The 16,980-nt window shown below is 38.6% G+C and overlaps 1 protein-coding gene across 1 annotated transcript; it reads left to right on the plus strand.

Moving 5' to 3' along the window:
• Positions 1-2: 2 nt before the first annotated feature.
• cep72 (centrosomal protein 72) lies at positions 3-15,641 on the plus strand. Its single transcript, XM_057833583.1, has 11 exons — positions 3-435; positions 620-747; positions 2,288-2,480; positions 2,547-2,607; positions 4,766-4,890; positions 7,200-7,267; positions 7,363-7,456; positions 7,547-7,704; positions 11,130-11,205; positions 15,166-15,249; positions 15,337-15,641. The coding sequence occupies exons 1-10, from the start codon at positions 360-362 to the stop codon at positions 15,213-15,215; spliced, it is 1,029 nt and encodes a 342-aa protein (XP_057689566.1). The 5' UTR covers positions 3-359; the 3' UTR covers positions 15,216-15,249; positions 15,337-15,641.
• Positions 15,642-16,980: the final 1,339 nt, after the last annotated feature.

A 16,980-nucleotide genomic window follows, 5' to 3' on the forward strand; every position in this document is an offset into this window, starting at 1 on the left:
GTTCAAAGTAACTCGTGAACTCGCCAGTGAGTCTGCTACTTGGCTAACCGGGACCGGAGGACATATGTATTAGTTACTAATTTTCGGGTCACCTGAACAATATTTAAAATATTCATATATTGTTCATTTTGGCGAAACTGTGGAAGGATATGAGATAAACTTCGTTTGCAACTTGACTTTGATATGCCCCTCCTGCTGCTGCTTCTCTCAGATGCTGAGACATTTCTATTTACCTGTAATTAAGCTGAATAAATACTGAATTTCATTTAAAAAGTAGAAGAAAATTACACTCCCGTTTCTTGGATTTAAAGAAAGACAAAGTATCATTTTCAGACTAAGCAGCGAGTTAAAGGGGAGAAATGGCGCCAGTGACTTTGGTGGCTTTGACTGAAGAATGGATAATGAACAAATTGGGATTACCTCACAAACGCCTTGGTAACACTTCTTTATAATTATATGATGATACTTATTTGCGAGTACAGTAGATTTTCAGTAGATCAGTCTATGAAAAAAAATGTTGGATGTCCTTGTTCCTTTACTTACAAATTTGTTGTCAGATAGTATGAATTCAATTGACTGAAACAACGAAAAATACAAGACACAATTCTGTTTTTCACAGGAGATGTTCGTTCACTGAGCCTTCCCGGTAACTATAAGCAGAAAATCGGAAGTCTGGGAAATGGACTGGCCAATTTTGGACGTCTGAAATCTCTAAATCTTGCACACAATTCATTAGTCTCTGTTGAGGTAGGCTTGAAGGTTTGGTATGGTTGTGTTTTGTGAGCGTGTTTTACTCTAAATTACAGAGTATCACAAAAGTGAGTACAGCCCTCGCTTTTCTGCAGATAATTAGCTATGTCTTTTCATGGGACAACACTGACAAAATGACACTTGGACACAATGAAAAGTTGTCTGTGTGCAGCTTATAGAGTTAATTTATTTTCCCCTCAAAATAACTCAAAATATAGCCATTAATATCTAAACCCATGGCAACAAAAGTGAGTACACCCCTTTGAAAAAACGTACATCCCTAAATGTCCAAATTGAGTACTGCTTGTCATTTTCCCTTCAAAATGTCACGTGACTCGTTTAAGGCTGCAGCTATCGATTATTTAAGTAGTCGATTAATCAATGAACCATTAGTTCGAATAATCGAGTAATCGGAAAAGGAACATGAAAAATTAATTACCTGAGCTGAGCCTCAAACGGTATAAAAAATAAATAAATGAGGATCTATGTATAACAAAAGAATAATTGGCTAACTTACATAGCAAAAGTCCGCAACTTTAAATGGCATAAAATGCTAACTTTTTAACAATGCTCTTAACAAATGGTTCAGACACGTATTCCCACAAAAATTGACTAAAATACCTGAAACTAAATAACGAATGCATTAAAGAAAACCCCCCCAAAAATTAGCTCAAACAAAAACTTAGCTTGTTGGTCTTAACAGGGAGCACCTATGTAAAATGAGGCAAACTACAGGGCAGTGTATTCACCTAAATCAATAAAACTAAGTGCAAACACTTTCAAAATAAACCATTACAACACCACTTTAATTAAACAAATACTCGAAGCAGCAAAATTTAATTTTAATCTTTTTTTCTAATCGAATACTCGAGTTAATCAGTTAATCGTTGCAGCACTAGACTCGTTACAGGAGTGCTGTCAGCATTGCTGCAGAGATTGAAGAGGTGGGAGGAGGGTCAGCCTGGTAATGGTCAGACCATACGCCGGACTCTACATCAAATTGGTGTGCAATTTGTGCCTCTTCTGAAGACGGTACACATGAAAGCCCGCAAACAGTTTGCTGAAGACATGTCAACAAAGCACATGGATTACTGGAACTATGTCCTGTGGTCTGATGAGACGGGCGACGGGTCCGGCGTATGGTCTGAGCATTACCAGGCTGACAACCCCCCCCACACACCTCTTCAATCTCTGCAGCAATGCTGAGAGCACTCCTGTAATGAGTCACATGACATTTTGGAGGGAAAATGACAAGCGGTACTCAATTTGGACATTTAGGGATGTACGTTTTTTCAAAGGGGTGTACTCACTTTTGTTGCCAGGGGTTTATATATTAATGGCTATATTTTCAGTTATTTTAAGGGGAAAATAAATTAACTCTACTATATAAGCTGCACACAGACTACTTTCCATTGTGTCAAAGTGTCATTTTGTCAGTGTTGTCCCATGAAAAGATACTTTATTATCTGCAGAAATGCGAAAGGGTGTACTCACTTTTGTGATACACTGTACTTTGTGTCTTATTTTACTTCTTTAGGGTGTGCAACACTTGAAACAGTTAAACGTCCTAAATCTATACTACAACTGCATACCTTCCATTAAGGAAGTGAAGGTCCTCTTTGAGTTGCCAGCTTTGAGGGACCTTGACCTCAGACTCAATCCTATTGCCAAGATTGAGCCACACTACCGACCTTATGTGGTGCATGCCATGGATAACCTACGCAAATTAGGTAAACTCACCCAGACTGCTCTCCACGTTTAGCTTCTGTAGTTTTATGCAAACTCGTTGCTTTCAGATGGATATCCAGTAAAACATTTTGAGCGCCAGGCAGCCAAGAAGCAGTTCTCACAACAAAGGTACACCGCAATCTTGAAGGGCAGACATGACTTGTTTAGGGGATGGGTTTTCTTTGCCATCTCTGCCGGCCTACACTCATATGTGTTGTAAAGCATGTATTAAGGAGGTTAAAAAAAAAAAAAAAGCCGCCACCCACCAAATTTGACACAGAAATTGTATGTATGTATTAATTGAATGTATTATGGGATATGGACACCAAACAATATTAACCAGTAACACTTTATTTGACAGCGGCATCATAAGGCTGTCATAAGACCAAATTAACCACCATGAAGCTTTGTACCAATCAGTTGCAAAGCTTCATTGCTTCAAGAAGCTTCATTTGGCCATCACTGCTCCGTTGGGGGAGACAGTCAGCCTCTACTGCCACCTGCTGTCAGCACTTTTGTCATCCAACATGCCTCCTCGCATGCATTGCAGCGCTGCAGATATAAATAACAATCAAAATTCATGTTCCGTGCTAATTATTTCTTAGGTTACTGTTCCAGTTGTTTCATTAATTGCTAGTTATGGTATTTGGTAACATTTCATCTGACAGTAACGCTATAAGACTGTCATAAGACCGACATAATTATGAAATGACCCTGCCATGAGCATTAATGAATGCTTATGACAGATGTCATTTTGTGTTATCTGGTAAATTATCTCACTTTTGAATGGATGTAAAAGATCCGAGCTGGACATAAATGGAGTTAAGAGACATAATTTGCCGGATGACACTTGATGACGTCCGTCATAAGCATTCATTAATGCCCATGATAGTGTCAGATTTATGACGGTCTTATGGCAGTCTTATGACGCCGCCGACTGTAAGCCGCAGGATTCAAAATGAGGGAAAAAAGTAGCGGCCTGTATATATATATGTATATATGTATATATATATATATATATATATATATATATATTAGGGCTGTCAAACGATTAAAAATTTTAATCGAGTTAATTACAGCTTTAAAATTAATTAATCGTAATTAATCGCAATTAATCGCAATTCAAACCATCTATATAATATGCCATATTTTTCTGTAAATTATTGTTGGAATGGAAAGATAAGACGCAAGATAGATATATATATATTCAGCATGCGGTACTTAAGGACTGTATTTGTTTATTATAACAATAAATCAACAAGATGGCATTAACGTTATTAACATTCTGTTAAAGTGATCCATGGATAGAAAGACGTGTAGTTCTTTATGAAAAATGTTAGTACAAGTTATAGAAATTTTATATTAAAACCCCTCTTAATGTTTTCGTTTTAATAAAATTTGTAAAATTTTCAATCAAAAAATAAACTTGTAGCCCGCCATTGTTGATGGCAATAATTACTTACACTATAAAATCAGTCGCACCCAAGCGCCAGCAGAGGGCAGCAAAACTCCGCAAAACACAATTAACAAGTGGGCCTTTCACTCCTCTGTAATTTAAATCTGTCTGAGCTGGGCCAAGTGCGTTAATTGCGTCAAATTTTTTAACGGGATTAATTTTAAAAATTAATTAACGCCCGTTAACGCGATAATTTTGACAGCCCTAATATATGTATGTATATATATATCACAAATCTTTTTTTTCCTTTTCTTATTTAGATCAGGTGTGCAACACAAAATAAGGTTGCAAAAAAATTATGTTTAAATATTGTTATTTACACAAACAAAAAATAAAGTTGGTCTTTTAAGCGTCTTTGAGCATCTGTAAAAGTGCTCTATAAATGTAAAATGTATTGTTATTTGTTGTGATAGTTATCTTGGTTTTGATTTCCTTGACTTCTTTTTTTGCTGTCACTAGACTTTTTTGTTGTTGTTGCAAAACTGTATCCTATATTTCTTGATCATTTTGTACCTTGTAGCCCTTAACTCATTCACTGCCATCATCAGTTATATACGTCAGCTCAATTTCAACAGGGAAGGCTGCTATTGACTGATCATGTTTCACTGCCATTGAAGGCATTAGACTCTTTTGCTTTCACTGTAAAAAAAGTTGAAACCTTTGGTGGATATGCTAAAAACTGCAGAATGTACCGAATAACATTAATGTTCTTTAGACAAAAGTTATTTACCCCCCTACCCAGTGCAGCATCAAAGTAAGTGATGGTGTCACTGTTACTGCTATAATCAGTGCTTTTATTGGGTTTCCCCCTGTCTTGCTCATGATTTCCAGAAGTCACGATGACAAACAAGTTTTAGTGGACCGCCTAGTCACGAAGTCCCCGCTTCCATCTGACACTGTCCATCAAAGCAGCATTACCTCGAACCAAGATTTAGAAACAACTCATCAGCAGCCAGGTGAAAGATATTTTCCCTTATTGTCCCACACAGCAGCATCACAGTAGCTGTTGATGACAGTAGCTGTTTTCCAGTTATTCCAGCACTAGGTGGCGGCGGAGGGCCGTTTTAAAACAATTTTCAAAGGTCTTGTGATTACGTCAAACAGTGAGCAGCAGAAGTAGTTGCACAATTTGTGATTTTGCAAGTTCACACACTTAGAAAATAGAGGTCTGATATTTCAGTCATAGATGCATTTCCACTCAGAGAGACATAATCTGAGAAAAAAAAAAAAAATCCAGAAATCACATCGTATGATTTAAAAAAAAAAATGATTATATGTCAATTACTGAGGTTCATAAGAATTTGTACCCCTGAGAAAATCAGTGCTAATATTTAGTGCAGAAGCCTTTGTTGTGCAATTACAGTGGTCAGACGCATTCTGTAGTTCTTTACCAGGTTTTCACTGATGGAAACAGGGATTTTGGCCCATTCCTCCACACAAATCCTCTCTAGATCTGTCAGGTTTGGGGGCTCTCGTTGAGAAACACGAAGTTTCAGCCCCATCTAAAGATTTTCTATTGAATTGAAGTCTGTAGACTAGCTAGGCCACTCCAGAACCATGATATGCTTTTTATGCAGCCACCCTTGATCAGATTACTGTGTGCTTCGGATCATTGACATGTTGGAAGATCCAGCCACGTCTCATCTTCAAGTCTGACAGAGGGAAGGAGGTTGAGGCTCAAAATCTGATGACACATTTCACCATTCGTCCTTCGGTTTATCAGTACAGTCGTCCTGTCCCCTTTGCCGAAAAGCAGCCTCAAAGCATGAGGTTTCCACAATCATACTTCACAGTGGGGATGGTGTTCTTGGAATTGTATTCATCCTTCTTTCTCCTCCACACACGACGATAGGTTTGCCGCAAAAAGTTCTACTTTGGTCTCATCTAACCACACGATTTTGTCCCATGACCCCTCTGCATCATTCAGATGGTCCCTGGCAAACTTCATATGGGCCTTCATATGTACTGCCTTCAACAGGGGAACCTTCTGAGCAATGTATGATTTTAAACCATTGCATCATAGTGTTTTACTGACAGTCTCATTTGAAACTGCGCATGCAGCTCTCGTCAGGTCATTGACCAGCTCCTGTGCATGCGGTTCTAGGCTGAGCCCTCAATTTTCTCATCATGAGTGATGCCCCACAAAGAGAGATGTTACATAGAGCCCTAGTCTGAGGTAGATTATCAGGCTCAATTGCTGCAGCTGTTGATTTATTCTCACCAAGCTGCTTTCCAATCTTCCCATAGCCTTTTCCAGCTTTGTGGAGCGCAACACTTTTTTTCTCTGGTGTCTTTCGAAAGAATTATGAGTGACTGTTGAGTTCACAGGTCACAATAATGAGCTCAAACGGGTGGTGGGTGGGTGGTTACTCATTGGGTAAAGGTGGACTTTTTTTTAAGGTAGACTGACAACTCTTTGAGTGTCATAATTATTGCTGATTCTCAGGGGTACAAATACTTATGAGCCCCAGTAAATTTCAAATAAATTATTTTAAAAATCATACAATGTCATTTTTGGATTTTTTTTTTTAAAGATTTATGTCTCCATAAGTGGAAATGCATCACTGATTGAAATTTCAGACCGCTACCTATTATCTAAGTTGCTGAACTTGCAAAATCACAAAGGGTGCAAATACTTCTGCTCCTCACTGTACAACACGACTGACCCCAGCACTAGTTTAAGAAGTGAACCCTGGAGTTACTTACATATCTCTAGAAATCCGTAAAATTAATTCATTTTCCGAGCCGCTTGTCTTTGTCAATATCACCAGAATAAACAAACAGACCGCTTGAACTAATACTGCAAACAACATTGTTTTTGTTTTTAATTTAAGGTAGTGTGTAGACATTTACAGTACTGGCCAGAGAAAGTAAATGAAATCTTGGATATAATAACTGATTGAGCCTTCTTTGATTTGGCTACAATAATATCAACTAAACTTTTAATGTAGTTGCAGATCGGCCATGCACAACCATTAAAAGTATTTTGAAATCCTGGCTAATTTTGGTCTATTCTTAACAAATTTGTCACAGTTCAGCAAAATTCCTGGGATGTCTGGTTTGAATAGATTTTTTTTAAGGTCATGCCAAAGCATTTCAACTAGGTCGAGGTCAGAAAAGAACATACAAACAAAAAAAAGTCTTGACGTTCATCAACCCACTGTGAGACAAACTGGAGGACTGTTGCGTCTCTCCTAAGGAGATAGTCATGTTGTTCTAACATTTTAAGCTCAAGGCCATTGTTCTCCCTGTCCCCATCATTTAGGCACGTTACTGGATGCTTCATTGACGACCGCATGTGCCAATATGCTGAAACAAGTAGAAAATAAGCAGGTACAAAGTTTTCAGTATTACTAAACGTGAAGGATTTCTTTGACCTCTTTGTGCCACATTTATGTGCTATCAGTAAATCTGAATGCCACTTCCAGAAAAGTTACTGTAAGCCCCTGGAGGAGTTGCTCGAGCTCATGGACAAACATTGGGTAGGAGAGAGAACTCTGCAACTTGACACCAACTTCCTGAGTGAGTTCACTTGATTATTCTGTCTAATTGCAGGCAATTTAAGAAAACAAGACAAAAGCTGACGAGGTTTTCTGTCTTTTCTGGACGTAGTTCAGATTGTCCAGATCCTCTCGATGATGGAAAACCATATCTCTAATCAGGAGGCCAAGGTCATGAACTTAAAAAAGGAAGTTGGGGCGTGGTGTGTTTTTGCAGCCACACAAGAACGAGATCACGACGCAGATATGAAGAAAGTCACTGCTAATCTGGTGATGACACACAGACAGCGTTGCAAAATTCTGAAAAGTTACAAAATTGGAAGCTTTTCATGGGATTTATGGAAGCTATAATTTACAAATAAACAAAAACTTTGATGAAACAAGTTCAAAATTAATTACAACCACCAGGCTCTCTCTACTGGTTAACTGGGAAACGACAGGCAGCAATAAATCCGCAATTAATTTATTAATCAGACCTGAGGGGAAAAAAAAACAACTAGTATATAAATTGGGCTCGGAGGATCGATAAGTGTACATACATAAAATGTACCTAACAAATTGTATTCTCATCTCTCCATGAATAATGCAGAAGTAGCAATCTTACTGTATTTAGTGTCCTCCACAAGAAGAAGAACAAAACAAGTGAGATTTTGAGTTGATAAAATCTAGATCACAACAGGATTATTGAATACAACTGAAAATTGTAATCTACTTACTTTGTCATCAAAGTTGTAGAATTACCTGTAGTACAAAAAAGTAAAATATAATACTGGACCACTCAACTGATGCCACAGATTCATAATCCCAGGCAAATGCATGTATGTTTTGATTAGATGACTTGAATAAATTCTAATTGCTGGTTGAATTTAGAATTAAATGGCTTCATTCAATCTGAGTCTGTGGTAGTGACAATGAAATTTAACATCACGGTATAAGTAAAATCATTATTGTGCTGCAGAAACATCTATACCTTCATCATTTTTGAAAGAATGAAATGTATTTTGCCGGCAAATAGATTACAACATACATTAGAATATCTGTATACTAAAGTTACAACAGCTAAACAATCCATAAACATTAGATTCCATGGACAAAACAACAACATAAATATGATAGACCATAGACTTCACAATATATTGACGGGACACTGGGCGCAGGGCCGATTCATAGTGGGGCTATCTCCGTCAAAGCTGACCGAGTGAAAACACAAAGAGCTTTTTACGTTGAAAATTCTTGTGAATAAATGCCCAAATCCCTGAATTCTTAATAGATATGGACGTAAAACAGTCTCGATTCTTGGTTAAAAGCAAAAAACCACGCAGTTAGCATTTATTTTACGTAAATATTGCGAACTATAACGCCAATGCTGTAGCGGTTGATTTCTCCCATTGATTTTTTTCACGTTTCAAAATGCCTGCATGGTACGAAAAATATAATAATTACCTTGAATCCTCGAACAAATCACTCCTGAGACAATCCTTTCGTGTTTGTATGCAGTACAGCTTTTGAACTTTTTCAACCTAAATCCGGCGATAGATCGCTACGTGCGTGTTTGAGAATAACTCCTCTTGATGCTTGGTGTGGGCAGGCCCCCTACTTGAAGGCATGGCGCATTGTCTGTGGGACGCAGAGGTTGCGCTAGACTTTTTCGTTGTCTGTCATTTTGACTGACAGGGTCATAAAAATCCGGTCATAATCTATTTTTACCTGTCACTTAATTTTTTAAAATGATAATAATGACATTGTGGTGACCCTTTGTTTAGCATAATTCACTTTCCGTACTTGTGTGTCCATTTGGCCAAGCACGTTACCGGCTACGACACAGTCATGTGACAGAGACACTTAAGAGCTGCGCGCGTTCCGGCTTGAATAGACAGTTCACAGAGAGCAGCAGAGCTACAGCGGCTGGACACAGCAATTCCAGCTAACAAGACTCTTAACATTGCATACCGCTTCAACATATTCAATAGTATTTAGTTCTCATTCATTTTCAATGAATATTCTGTCCGAACAAGCTTAACAGAGAATCCACACCGTGCCATTACACATCAAGCAGATGAATAAGTAACTTTTTCTTCGCAGTGACAAAAACAGCTGACTGTGGCCCCAGTAGGTAGCCACCGTTTGTCCCTAATAGGAAATGAATGGAAATCGTGTACGAAGGAGATGTTTACAGAGCTAAACCTACCAATTCTCTCCGAAAATGATGTGCCTGGTGCCAAATTCACTGGCAAAGATGTGGAAGAACATAAAAATGTTCAGTTAAAGAGATGGCTTTAGTGTCGAAGGCTGAAAAAGACGAAAAAAACATGCCGACCTAAGCATAGCTTTAGCTTTTTTATCGACGCGACTGACAATGACATTCTCCTGATTCAACAAGCTATCCTTTACCATCAGCCCTGTCTTTCTTATATATCCTCTGGTTGTCCTCCGTCTCTTACCGTTCTTGGGGGTAATTTAGTTAGCTTTGTGTAGCGATCGGAAATGCTACTCAGTGACAGCCAACGAACACTTTTAATTTTTTCATTGATAACACATCTTAATTCTATAATTTATTTACACTTCCCCCTTACTAAAGTTTTTTTTTTTATATATATATATAACAGAAACCGTAACAGTGGCAATCAGATACCATTGGTAATTCTTTTCAGGTCATTCATTGTCAGACAGAAGCAGTACAGCACAACGTTACGCTAAAAGAATGTTAAAAATATAAAAATGGCTTACCTCTTTGTCCTCTGAAAGACCATGCCAACCCAACATAATGTTTACTGCATATGAAACGTGAATGGAGCTGGTGTTAAAGTCCGCGCAAGTTGATTCGGTCTTCACATTTTTTCCTCTCGAGTTTTTGGTTCCCGGAAACGTATGAAGAAAACATCCTTCATGTGCCGTAATGTCTAGAGTCGTTTCTACAAGTTCCAAAAAAGCAATGCGTGATCGGCATGTTCATTACCAGAGAAAAGTAGCACTTTTTACGTTTGGTCTATGCGAGGGCGGGTCTATAATGTCCCACTTCGGCTTTACTTCCGCTTTACGATGCGACGTCACAGTCTAAAAATAGCCTGCGTGCGGTACGCCATTGCGTGCCCGCTTGTGCAGTCCCTCTTTTTTCACCTCTTTTATCAACACCATCGTCGTTTTGGGGCTTTTTGAAGAAACTTTGGGCACTCAGTTGCCTTGACATTTTTCCGAGTAAGGCCAACGACGTCATGCATCAAGAGAGACAATAGCTAATTAATATGCCCACTCGCCACCCTGTGGTCTGGGGTGTGAATTGCAACCTGTCAAAATGACGGATGGACTTCAGTTTTTTCCGTCACCGTTTTAAAAAATCGGTCAACGACGGAAAATATTCGGTTAACGCGACCCCTGGTGGGACGTGACCCATCAATATAATTATGAAGTCTATGGATAGACCGCAACTAAGTGAAATTAAGCAACGACTATATAGAGTCAAAAGAAATATGATTTTTTTTGCATTATTTCCCATTACCAAATATGGCAGTTTAGTTGAAATAATCTTCCAAATAAACCAAACAAAAAAAGTGGATCCTGACCAAAAAGTAATCCAGTATTTCGTAAAACTGCAACAATAAACTTCCCATGGAAAGCTTTCAGAAATAGAACACCATTTGCAAGTGTGTGCACAACTGTCTTCTGAATTGGATGAGTATTTGTCCCATCTACCTCAGGACGAGCTCAATATGCAATTGCGGACTGCCTTGGAGGAGAACGTTGCCCTTCAAAGAGAGTTGCGCATGTCACAACGTATGTATCACCAAATGACAGAAACCCACCTATTTGACAAAATAACCAAGCTGTTCAAAAGAAACTATGAGTGAGAACATCTGGCTACATACAAGACTCACCATACCCATTATCTCACAATATACGACAAAATACGACATCAGTAGCGACATGAGACAGGAAATACAATCTACGACATTCTAGGGTACAATTATTATAAAAATTCTAAATAGCAAAATAAACAATGTTTGTTTTTTTGCATTGTCACAGACAATCGGTCAAAAACCCTTTGTCTTCTTCACAAACTATGAGAATATTTTAGTCCAATATTTCTTAAAGAAATACTGCAGGAACTTTATATTATTGCAACCTTCATGTGAACAAATGAGTGTTTTGACTCATTGCCTGCCAGTTGACAATGATCGATGTCCGTTACATTTAAACTGGGTGGACCGGCTTTGAATGCTCATGTTGACTGCCACTGACAGCGCTAGATGTCCAATTGGTTTAGACTGGGAGCAGCAGATGAACAAATGTTCATTCACCCCCTCTCAGTAGTCAAATAGTTAACTTAGACACTACTCTAGTAGAAAATGTTGGTTTAGTTTTTGGTTGTAACTTGTTCGATCCTCTATTAAACAGTGAGATCTTTTTAAAACAATACAGTATGTCAATTCTTGACTGGTGCATATTGATTAGGGGTGTGACAAAATATCAAAATGGTGATATATTGTGATACTTTGTATCCCAAAAGGTTATCGATATGCTCTTGCAAGAATCGAGATATCATTTAAAAAGGTGTCAATGTCTTAAAAAAAACTAGCTATCAAAATCTTCCACCATAATAGTGTCTCAGTTAACTCTAAGGCTGCCTAGACTAGGGGTGTGACAAAATATCGACATGGTGATATACTTTGTATCCCAAAAGGTTATCGATATGCTCCTGCCAAGAATCGAGATTTGGTTTTGAAAAGGTGTCAATGTCTAAAAAGCAAAACAAAAATTAACCAACATGTTGCTACCAAAATCTTCCACCATAATAGTGTCTCAGTTAACTCTAAGGCTGCATTGACTGTGCTCGACTCCCAATCCATATAGACTGGGAATGTTCGTTCATTCGAAACCAGACCATTCACAGTCATTCTGTCCAATTCTCAGGGCATTTACAGGTCACTTGCTGTTCATTTTAGGGCATTTACAGGTCATTTTCTGTTGAGTTTGAGTCACTGCCTATTCATTTGGATGTCATTTCCTGTTCTGTAACTCTAAATAAACAGGGAGAGACCCATAAGATACCCCAAAATCAACAGAAATAACTGAAAATCAACAGGTAAATGACCTTAATTGGCCCAAAATTACCTCATTGCCTGGCATTGGCTGCCACTACCGGTCATAGACGTCCAATCCGTTTGAACTCGGAGGGTGGCAGCGAATTGCCATCCCTCCCACTTCAAACGGATTGAACGTCTACGAGTGATAAACTCATTGGAATTCCCAGCAAAAGCTTGTCTTTCTGTTTATTAGTTGTTTGTAGAATATCCTAGAAGGATTTCCTGACCAATGTATTGATAATCGTTGTATCGCCATATCGTCAGATCATCGTTATCGTGAGCTTTGTATCGCAAATCGTATCGTATCGTGAGGTATTAAGAGGTTCCTACTCCCAGCCTTGACGGTGCTCGACACCCAATCCATTTAGACTGGGAACGTTTGTTCATTCGAAACCAGAGCATTCACAGTCATTCTGTCAGATTTTCAGGGCATTTATAGGTCACTTGCTGTTCATTTTAGGGCATTGCCAGGTCATTTCCTGTTGAGTTTGAGTTACTGCCTATTCATTTAGGTGATTCCCAGGTCACTTCCTGTTCTGTAACACAAAATGAACAGGAAGTGACCCATAAAATACCCCAAGATCAACAGGAAGTAACTGAAAATCAACAGGTAAATGACCTTAAATGGCCCAAAATTACCACATTGCCTGGCTTTGGCTGCTACAGACGGCCATAGACGTTCAATCCGTTTGAAGTGGGAGGGATGGCAGCGAATGAATCGTTCATTCGCTGCCACCCTCCCAGTTCAAATGGACTGGATGGATTGGATGTCTACTAGTGATAAACTTATTCCAATTCACAGCAGAAGCTTGTTTTTTCTGTTTACTAGTTGTTTTTAGAATATCCTGAAAGATTTTCTGACCAGTGTATCGATCAATCAATCAACTTTATTTGTATAGCACATTTTTTAAAATCTGCCCTATTTTGCTGTTTTTTTACCATAAAACAGCAAAATAATTTAACTTTCAAGCATAAAAATAAAATAAATAAAAGACGAGGTCATAAACAGTCATTGCACATTAAAAGCTGAAGAAAAATAAAATTGTTTTAAGGCGTGATTTAAAATCAGTAAATGAAGGGCCTGTCTAATAGTAAGTGGTAATCGGTTCCACAGCCTGGGTGCCATCATCGCAAATGCACGGTCACCCCTAAGCTTCAGCCTTGATCTTGGGTCTTCTAGAAGCAGGTGGTCAGCTGGTCTGAGGGTTCTGGTTGCACTGTAAGGCTGAAGCAGTTCTGACAGATATGGTGGCGCAAGATTATTCAAACATTTAAAAACAAATAATAATATCTTAAAATGTATTCGGTAATGTACTGGGAGCCAGTGAAGAGATGCTAAATCGGGGTGATATGTTCGCGCCTGCGGGTTCTAGTTAGGAGTCGGGCAGCAGAGTTTTGTACAAGTTGCAGACGGGCCAGTGCAGCCTGACCGACGCCTGCATACAAAGAATTACCAGCCGAGTAATGACAAAAGCATTAATCAATTTCTCCAAATCAGAGCGTGAAACAATAGATTTCCCCTTAGCAATCTAGCGAAACTGATAAAAACAGTCCTGTACAACACAAGAAATCTGCTTCTCAAATTTAAAATCAGAATCAAATTGGACCCCTAGATTTTTGACATAGTTCTTAAGAAACGGAGACAGTGAACTGAGGTCAACATTCAGGGAGGCCTGGCTACTTGGTCTAAACACCATAACTTCAGTCTTGCTGTCATTCAAGCTTAAAAAATTAAGTGAAACCCACGACTTTATATCGTTGAAGCATTCAATGAATTGACAGAAAGTGCCATTTTGCGCCATTGGAAAATAGATCTGACAGTCATCAGCATACAAATGAAATAAAATACCATGTTTCCTGAAAACAGAACCAAGAGGCAATAAATGCAGCAAAAATAAAAGAGGGCCGAGAACAGATCCCTGGGGAACCCCACGTGGAAGCGATGCCTTTTTGGACATGAAATTGTCCATTTTTACACAAAAACTCCGTTCATTTAGGTACGACTTGAACCATTCAAGAGCGACACCTTGAATACCCACACTGTGTTCAAGACGAGAAATTAAAATCTCATGGTCTTCGGTATCAAATGCTGCAGATACATCTAAAAGAACTAAAACAACAAACTTGCCAGAGTCTGTTGCCAAAAGTATATCATTTGATACTCTTAAAAGTGCCGACTCACTGCTGTGGAGGGATTTAAAACCAGACTGGAATGGTTCCGAAATCGTTTTTTTTTTTTTTTTGAAGGAATGGTAGCAGCTAACTATAGATAACCTTTTCTAGTATTTTAGAAATATATGGAAGATGAGAAATAGGCCTAAAATTTGAACAGAGGGTGGAGTCCAGGCCTCTTTTCTTCAATAAAGGTTCTACTGCATGCTTAAAGTCACGTGGCATTGTGCCAGTAAGGAGACTACAGTTAATAATTTTTAAGACGTGTGGGCCAATGATCGATACTCGTCGTATCGCCCTATCGTCAGATCGTTATCGTGAACTTTGTATCGCAAAGCATATCGTATTGTGAGGTACCAAGAGGTTCCCACTCTTAATATTGATATCCTATTGGGATAAAAAATATTATGATACTGTATATCACAATATCGGTATATTGTCACTCAACTACAAGAAACTGACCCACTTCCACCCGCAGAGGCTCAGAGAACGGTGGATGAGCTGAGAATTCAAGTGGAAAAGCCGTGAAGAAAATTGAATGAGGCTCAGAGTGAATCCTCAGGTACTGTATTCTCCTTTTTGGGGGATAAAATAATGTGACTTAAATCATACTTACTTACTTGGTCTGACTTGTTTTGTCTTGCTGCAGGTCTGACTGGAAGTGCAAAAGAGTAATGGCATTCCTGGGATGAAGCATTACTTTTGAAATTACACAGGCTGCCCAAGGGCGTGCCGGCCTTGTAGTTCTTAGTTTTTTTCCCCTCCATCATGTTTGTATTAAGATTCTGCAATCAATGAGCTATTTATTATGTAGAAACAAAGAAGAAGGCAGTGTTTATTTGAAGTTAACCTTCAGAGAGAAAGGTTAAGTAATTTATTAAAGGATGCTTGTGTATAAGTTTGTGACATTGCTGTTATTTTAACAAATGATTTTGGTAGGAATTATTTTGGACTCCTGGATGAGCATCAAGGATGACTCTCCTCTTAACCTCTGTTGTTTTTCCACTTTTGTAGGTCAGGTAGGAGACTCAACAATGATGCAGCCCAGTGAATTTATCAAGATTCCAGCTGCAATGTGACTTTTTTATATACAACACGGTACCTCTTACAGGGGGCATCACTTCAGCCATGTATGTACTCACACATGCGCACACAACGGTGACCAGATCCAACCCTCCTCATTTTGTGTGAAAGTAATTCATGTGCACCGATGTCATATTAAGATATGTACATCCCCCCCACCCCCCGAAAATATATATAAACCGTAATTTTCGGCCTTTAAGGCACACCTGACTATAAGCCGCCACCCAACAAATTTAACACAAAAACGGCATTTGTTCATAGATAAGCCCCACTCGACTATAAGCCGCAGCTGTCCTCACTGTATTATGGGATATTTACACCAAAAGATATTAATTGGTAAGACTTTATTTGACAGCGGTATCATAAGACTGTCATAAGACCAAATGAACCACCATGAAGCTTTGAACCATTTAGTTGCAAAGCGTCACTGCTTCAAGAAGCTTTATTTGGCCATCACTGCTCCCTTGGGGGAGACGGTCAACCTCCTGCTGTCAACATCGTTGTCGTCCAACATGCCTCAGAGCATGCATTGCAGCGCTACAGATGTAAATAACAATCAAAATTTATGTCCTTTGCTAATTATTTCTTCAGTTACTGTTCCAATTGTTTCATTAATTGTTAGTTATGGTATTTGGTAAAACTTTATTTGACAGTGGTGCCATAAGACTATCATAATTATGGCATGACACTGACATGAGCATTCATAAATGCTTATAACAGATGTCATTTATTGTCATCCAGCAAATTATCTCACTTTTGATTTTATGTAAAAGATCCGAGCTGGACATATATGGAGTTAGTGACATAATTTGCCGGATAACACTGAATGACATCTGTCATAAGCATTCAGTAATGCCAATGATAGTGTCATGTCATAAATTATGACGGTCTTATGACAGTCTTATGACGCCGCTGTCAAATAAAGTGTTACCTATGAACCCAAATAAATCAATAAATAAGCCGCACTGGACTATAAGCCCCAGGATGCAAAATGAGGGGGGAAAAGTAGCGGTTTATAGTCCAAAAATTATGGTATACCATATTGTCTGCTCTAAAAGGCGCATCGAAGTATAAGGCAAACCCTCAGTGAATGGCTTATTTTAAAACTGTTTTCATTTATAGGGCACACCACATTATAAGGCGCAGTAGTAGTACTTACAGGTGTGCAAAATTTCCGATTCTTAGATTATTTGCGATTCGGCCGTGGATG

The sequence above is a fragment of the Corythoichthys intestinalis genome, chromosome 4 (assembly GCF_030265065.1).
Source record: "Corythoichthys intestinalis isolate RoL2023-P3 chromosome 4, ASM3026506v1, whole genome shotgun sequence".
NCBI classification, from domain to species: Eukaryota; Metazoa; Chordata; class Actinopteri; order Syngnathiformes; family Syngnathidae; genus Corythoichthys; species Corythoichthys intestinalis.